General features: G+C 41.8%; 1 protein-coding gene across 1 annotated transcript in view; it reads right to left on the reverse strand.

The window, feature by feature from the left end:
* Window positions 1-163: 163 nt before the first annotated feature.
* Window positions 164-7,387, reverse strand: part of ripk2 (receptor-interacting serine-threonine kinase 2) — a 13,643-nt gene continuing 6,419 nt past the window's right edge. The window contains exons 5-11 of the mRNA XM_026998325.2: window positions 7,091-7,140; window positions 6,450-6,611; window positions 5,930-6,015; window positions 5,553-5,645; window positions 5,190-5,283; window positions 4,801-5,010; window positions 164-4,639 (exon numbers count right to left, since the gene is read on the reverse strand). Of these exons, the coding sequence (XP_026854126.2) occupies window positions 4,254-4,639; window positions 4,801-5,010; window positions 5,190-5,283; window positions 5,553-5,645; window positions 5,930-6,015; window positions 6,450-6,611; window positions 7,091-7,140 (1,081 nt within the window). The 3' untranslated portion in view covers window positions 164-4,253. The remainder of the gene's footprint in view (window positions 4,640-4,800; window positions 5,011-5,189; window positions 5,284-5,552; window positions 5,646-5,929; window positions 6,016-6,449; window positions 6,612-7,090; window positions 7,141-7,387) is intronic.

A 7,387-nucleotide genomic window follows, 5' to 3' on the forward strand; every position in this document is an offset into this window, starting at 1 on the left:
CCTAATTAAGAAGCAGTGTATGTTTAATACACTTGTAAGGGAGAGACTGCATGGCCTCATTTAGCTTTCCACAAGACAACCTGTACCCTACCAACGAAGGCATGTTGAAATCACTGAGGTCAAGACTTGTGACGCATCAGCTTTACACAAGAACACTCGCAACTGGAAGGAATGACACATTTTAATAACAACTTGAAAAGGTAGTCCTCATCTGGAGGTTCCTCACCATGTACAGAAATCACATTTCTGACAACTGTACACTGCTACATGGGTTATACAGTATTTGTGATGTGCACATGGTTATGGATGAGCACAGCTTCTAGCCTTACAGACAAAAGGTGGGAGATGTCTTCAGCCAACTGAAGATATGGCACTTCTATGAAGTTTATAACTACAAGGCAAAGGGATGATGTCACTATGACAACAGTAACCAATCATCTGCATTTTACATATTAAGGCAATGGACAATTCCCCCAGAATGTGTTTGGTAATGAGTGCGAATTTCCAGGCTGTGAATCTGATAATGTGGTATGATGTTCTGATGAGCAGGTCTATAAAAGGCATATATTCCTACCACGCTGCATCAGTCATAGGAATTGGCACAGTACTTTGCACAATGAAATAACTTAAATTATAAGCCAGTTCAGGAGAAACACAACCCAAGTGACTTTCATGGTAATGTCTAGTGCAGTCTACCCACACACACACACAAATTTGAAACATTTCATCTTTGCCATAAATACAAAACACAAATCATGGGCTGCATACAAAACAGTTCCAATAGCAGAAGGGTCAATATATCACATTCATTTCTCCAAGTGTAACCTATTGCAATATACAGGAAGGGATCTGCAGTTTGCAGTGTAAAAACGGACTTTAAGCCCATCTGGTTTCCTGCCTCATGGAGACCGCCGCAAAACTAACAGCTATTTAAGTGTAACAGCTATTAAGATGCAGTCCAGTAGGTAAGGCTGCTCCTTCCTAGAAGTCTAAATAAAAAAGCAGAAGACTCTGAGCCAGTAAGGCAAGGAGTTTTCACTTCCTTTAGCTCTATATAGCCAAGGCATAGACATAACTACAGTCAACTCCAGAATTATGGGCAGCTCTGGGGAAACTGCACCAAAAAAAATCCTATAAAACAAATAACACGTGTAATTAAAATATTCATCAAGAAAGATCAAATAGAACTGATTTCTATAAGAAGGGTTTATTTTCAGAAAAAAATAATAAATCAATGTGTTCTTTAAAAAACATGGGACAAAATTTGCTGGTATAAAAATCTAAAATGGGTAATTTCCCCCAAAGATGCCATTCTTAATTGCTCCTAGTTTGCAGGAACTGCACTGTTGTGACAGTTTGCTAGGGCGTAAATATGAGATGACATCCACTGACAAAATCCCTTTGTCAACCATCAACTTGGGCAAAACCAAAGATATCTCAAGTCAAATTAAAAGGTTGTGGACTTGCAGATATGTGAATGGTTATTATAAAAATGAACAGTCAGTTGGCATTATTATTAAGCACAACCAGGGTAATAATAAAAATGTTTAAATAGTACATTTTGCTATTTTGCTGCTAGTGCTGTTGTGAAAATTAATGGCATAATGAAGTATTATGGACATTTTAGGTCAAAATCTGTCAGCTTTTGTCAGAAGGCTGAAACTTGGCAGAGAGTGGACCTTTCAGCAAGATAATGACCCCAAACACATCAAAAATCCAGATGGAAATGGGTGTAGGAATACAATCAGTTTTGCAACGGTCCTCTCCAACTCCAGATCTGAACCAAGTTAAAAACCTGTTATGTCCAAACATTTTCTAACCTTGCTAAACATTACGGAAAACAGCTAATTGCTGTTAGCCTTGCCAGGGGAGTCTTCACCATATATTAATAACGGAACACAGTGTAAACAAACAAACACACATCACCTATTAGTTAAGCCTAATATCACTCATTGGATGTGAGGTTTATTTATATTGATTTTAGCTCTTTTTCATGAAGGGAGACAATAATTCTGGAGTTGACTATTGAAAAAATAAATATCGTGGATACAGACAGAACCAAGCAAATCATGTTTTTCCTAAAAGCAGCAGACATAAAAAAAAAAAAAAAAAGAGAACTGACAACTGAAATGATCCACGATCCATTTTGTTCAGTCCAGTGGAATTTTACCAGGCAAAATTTTTTCAGACTGAGTTTTGTCTTGTAATCCATTTGAAGCTCAGGACACAACTACACCCACACAGCCCAAAGCCATAAGCTTCAACTAAAAACATACACACACTGCACCTGGGTATTGTGATGTAAACTTGAACACATTCTACTTTTTCTAAAAAAACAAAACAAAACTCAAACATAAAAGATACCAGTGCAACCAGCCTTAAAGGTTACCAGCCTTTTGGGCACTAAAGTCCAACCATCCCTCATAACTTATTAGAATTAAATTTCCCTCTATAACTGGACATCTATTACACATTGGACATTTTCTAGCGCAAGTGAAATCCAGACCTAAACATCAGACATGGTATTCTCCATCTCGACAGTTGCATAGCTGTCAGGAAAGGTACAAGCCACTGCCCACAGAGCCAAATATTCACTAACCAGCATTTAGTGTGTATAAATCACTCTCACGAGTATACCACAGACTCAGCACTACAACACTTCCCTTTGCTTGTTCGGCTGCTTCAAAAAACAAAAAAAACCAAACAAACAAAAAAAACCCACTAACGGAGAGAGATGGTGATTCGCTTCATCACAGCACTGGGTTTCTGTTTTTGAAGGCATATTAAAGCTGAAGACATGTTCTTATTTCCACCTTACTTTTTAACAGTGCCTCAGACAGAGAGCACATTTGAGCCATGCTGAAAATTCAGAACAGGCAATTTCACCCAAACACCACAGTGAAATCCCAGATCAACTGTGAAAAGCTCACAAGGCTGATAATCAAAATTAGAACCTTCTTCCAAAGCAATAAATATGTCTGAAATCACTTATTATTATGGGGCAGTGTTTCAGGTACTCGACTTGTAATTTAAAGCTTGCCCCACCACCACAAATTTGCCACAGTCGGGCCCCTGAGAAAGGCCCTTAACCCTCAATTGCTCAAGTTGTATTCGGTCATAATTGCAAGTCAGATAAATGCCATAAATCTAAAATGAAAATGCATTATTTACTTATATTACCCTATATGCAAACAGCTGTGAAATGAGCAACAGTCTTTGACAGAGGCCTCTGTCAGCCACTGCCATAATTCTTTCATAACCTCACTACTGAAGAGCCATTTTATACTAAGCTTAAAAGCTTTATTGTGGCTTTGCTATCTTAAGCAAATGTAGAATATGATTTTCCCCCAAATAATTTTAAATTATATTAGTAAAGGCAATTTCAGGAGTGTTAGTACCTGCATTTCACTGGGGTATATATCAGCGGAAGTAGCATTTATTTTTAGTATGCCATCATGATGCATTGTGAAAATGTAGTGAACAAGTGAACAGACATACTGTTCTGAGGTTTTGAACACCTGTTCAAAAAGGCTGAACCGAATATAGTGCACATAACGACAAACAGGGAACAATTTCAGGCACAGCCATCAACCATGTATGATATTCAAAATCATTTACCTACACACAAAACAAAAAAAAAAAGCCATTTCAAGACCGGAAACTAAATTTCAGAAGAATTCAGTTAATATCTGGTTGACTTTTCTGAGGCCTTGTTCAAAAACCTAACTGACCACAATTGACCTTTTTACGAAGTTCATCAGAAAAATAAAAAGGCCTAGTTTGTTGTGAAGGAAAAAAGCCAGATGTCCAGGTTTCTGATTCCCACAGTGTATCAAAGCTACATAAGGGACCTTTGTCCAGTATAGGGGAAAGAAAATCATAACCTTTAAAGAGGAAGACAAGAGCTGCAGGTTTGTAGAGGTTTTCATCAGTATGGCCACACAAGGCTGGAAACCTCCATAAGACAGAAAGATTTCACCCAGTTCGCTTTAACAGATTCTTCTGTCCATTCTATGGCCTCTCATAACAGGAAAAACCACCAGTTTAGATGAACTAATCAGCATGCCAACTGAACTGGAAGGGCTGACTGCTTAGTGGGACAAAGGCTAATGTGAAAAATTCCACCATCTGACAATGCAAGCAATGATGCTTATCCAATTAGCAAAAAGCAGCAAAGCAATTTATGGAAAAAAGAAGTAGACAACTTGAGCCATCTCTCATGGACATCCAGTTGTGAGGTCTCAGAAGTGGGCTCAGAACATGTGGGTGTTGTTGTAAGAAGTGGAGAGGGAGGGAGCACTGGCTGAGGTGTAGGGAGGAGGTGGAGTCACTGTCGGAGAGGTGAGGTCCGGGTAGGGCCGCAGGCCCATCTGCTTGTTCTCCTGGAGCTTGCGCACAACCACTCGGCAGAACTCCTCACTGTGGCGCTCACATGTGTCGAGCAGCTTGCGCACCTTGGCTGTACGGGTCGGCTGGTTGGCCACGAGCTCGTAGTCCTCGCACATGAGGAGCTCGCGAGAGAGCAGTGCATCCAAGCTCTGGTTCAGGCATGCCTCCGTCATCTGCTGCACCACCTCCTCCCGCCGCCAGCCAATCCAGCGCGCGGCTGGGCCCTGGTTGTCCGACGCTGACGGGAAGTCTGAGGACACGAGAGGCAGCCAGGCCACAAAGGTTATGCTCCAATGAGAACAGCAGAATCTTTTAACTCTCCAGCCTACTCAATTATCAAGTGAAATTATCTATAAAATGAACCAGAAGTGCCTTAACTAACAGTTCAGTTAGATTCGTCACGTGACATACCATGTGGGTGTGCCTGCAGGGTGAGTGAGTGAATATTTAGGGGCAGGTCACTCTCAGTCTGAGGGGGGTGGGGTTTCAGGGGGATGTTGAAGTCTGAAACGGGCTGTGCTGTCTGATACTCAGGGTTCAGGTTGTTCTGGCTGCCTTGATCCATAAGGGGCTTTGGGGAGTCCATAGGCAGGGACAGGACAGATGGCAAGGGTCCTCCGCCTAGGACAGAAAAGGTGCGGGGTACAGGTACAAAATATCAACTTTTTTGTGCACCGGAGAGAATTTGGTATTTCAAACCAAGAACCCGCATGGCTTTCAAACACATATAATCCAAATAAAAGTTTTAATATTCTTCCCCCAAGATTCTAAGAGGAACTGAAAACTGGCAAATGGTTTACCTTGGGAGGGATTTGAGATGGTAAGGAAGCCTGGCTGGGACATATCCGTATCCTGGGAAGAACAGGAACCTGATCCGGAGGTAGAGCTGTTGTCCTGTCACATAACCATCACAGAATAGTCAAGCACCAAATAACAATCTAATCCAATCTGGCTCACAACAGAAGCACCAACAGCTTTCACACTGACACAGCAACCCTAATTTAAAAGTGATGGTAACATTTGCATGAAGAAGGCAAACTTCTTGCTGAGATAGTAACCAGATATTCACAACTGTTTGCAAGCAGAAGCATGGAAGATCTGGAGAAAGCATGGAGGAGATGAGGCAAGAAGAATGTCTGGGCAAATATGATGTGGAGACTAACAGGCCATGGTGTGGTGTGCTGCTTCAGACTTTTTCCTTCCATCCTCTTGGAATTAGTCGGCGTCGTTAGTCCGGGGCCCAGTGGCCGCTTGAACTACAGATAAAGTGGAGGGGAACCAAATGGTATTTTGTATTTAGGAACTGTTGAACTTGAACGTCAAGTCATTTGTAGGCCTCTGACTGTATATATTTGTGCTCAGTTTTACTGTACTCATTAAGGCTTGACCAAGGATGAACTCCTTTCTACTTTGTGTCTATATAATTTATTTGTTAGCACTTCATAAAACACTTGGTTCTCAAAAGCATTTGAGACATTTTTTAGAATCTCTCTTTAAACAAATCTAATCATCCAAAGTTCATTTTTTGAAACCTGCTCACCTTTGACCTTTTGACCTCCAGCACAGCCTCCAGGATGTCGATTTCATCAAACCTCCGCAACATGGGCTCCAGCTCTTTGAGACAGTCTGGTGGGCAGAGTCAAGATACACATGACCAAACGCCTTCAAAACGGCACTTAAAACTACAAACCTCTGGCCGCATGAAAGTATGGCAGGAAGTAGGAAGAGGAACCAAATGAACAGAGTTGCTCAACAGTCTAACAGTACAATGGGACACTGAAGAGTGAGAGCATTTCAAACAGGAGGCCCTCCATACAGGGAGGTAAAAATAGGCACACTGCTCTGTAGCTATTACACAACCTACTGCATATAACAGTTCTGAGAAGAAGGCTACAAAATTTAATCGGAGGCCAAATATGAGCCAAATTAGATTAAGTTCCCATAGGGAGTGGTGTTTGAAAGGTCTGGATGGGTACAGTAAGGCATGGGAGCGTTAAATGCTCCCTTGGTCGGCTCTCATGGAAAAATGGCTAAAGATAAAGGTGAGGTCAGGCTCTCACTGAGGAAGGATGGACGTTCGTCTGGGTTGGCGGTCCAGCCGCAGGTCATTATGTTGATGAGGGTCTCCCTGCTAGGGATGTCTGCGGGCAGGCTATCCAATCCCGTATCAGGCCGCGTCCCACGCAGGACACTAAACATGATCTGCATTGGGTTGGTGGCATCTGGCCCACAAAGAGAAACAACAACATTAACAACAAAAGGTTACCAAGGCTTTGTGTTTTTACCAACATCTAAGCCAAAGAGAAGGAAGATGGGTAATCACTTTTGTCATGGTAGGGAATGCCATGCTATCTACCAAACATTAGGCCTTTCTATTACTTTTCAAATGAGCAGTCCTATTTCCAGCAAAAAAACAAACAAAACTAAAAAAATGCTACAGGCTTTATATAGGTCTGGCTGAACAGAAATTATTTATGCAAGTTAATTAAATCACCAAAGGTTTTGGTTCTGCACTAATTTTTGTTGCATAGTAATACACCAGGACACATACAAAAAAAAGGAAAGAGTTGAACACTCATGAAGGAAAAGAAGCCAAAAACTCTTGTGGTATGCTAGCAAACCTGTCTGGTGACCTGATGTTTTTGAACTAGTTATGATATGCCCCCCCCACACACACACGCAAAACTCCCCCTTCTGCTACCTTCAAATGGGATCCGTCGTGACAGCACTTCCCACATGATGATGGCATAACTGAAAGAGGAAGCAGAGGACAGTGTAATGAGTGGCACATCAGTATGCCTGGGAATCCCCTCAGAGAAAGAAGAACACAGAAAGAAAAAAAGAACTCTCACTTCAGTCCACAGATTTCCACACACTCAGACTAGCCTGCAGCCAAGCTCCGTCACGCACCACAACGAGAACAGAGACAAGGATCACCCCTCACTTCTCGGCCAGTGCAGGCAAGGCAGGAACGGTTCGGAAACGCTGAACCTAGTGC

The sequence above is a fragment of the Electrophorus electricus genome, chromosome 18 (genome assembly GCF_013358815.1).
Source record: "Electrophorus electricus isolate fEleEle1 chromosome 18, fEleEle1.pri, whole genome shotgun sequence".
NCBI lineage: Eukaryota > Metazoa > Chordata > Actinopteri > Gymnotiformes > Gymnotidae > Electrophorus > Electrophorus electricus.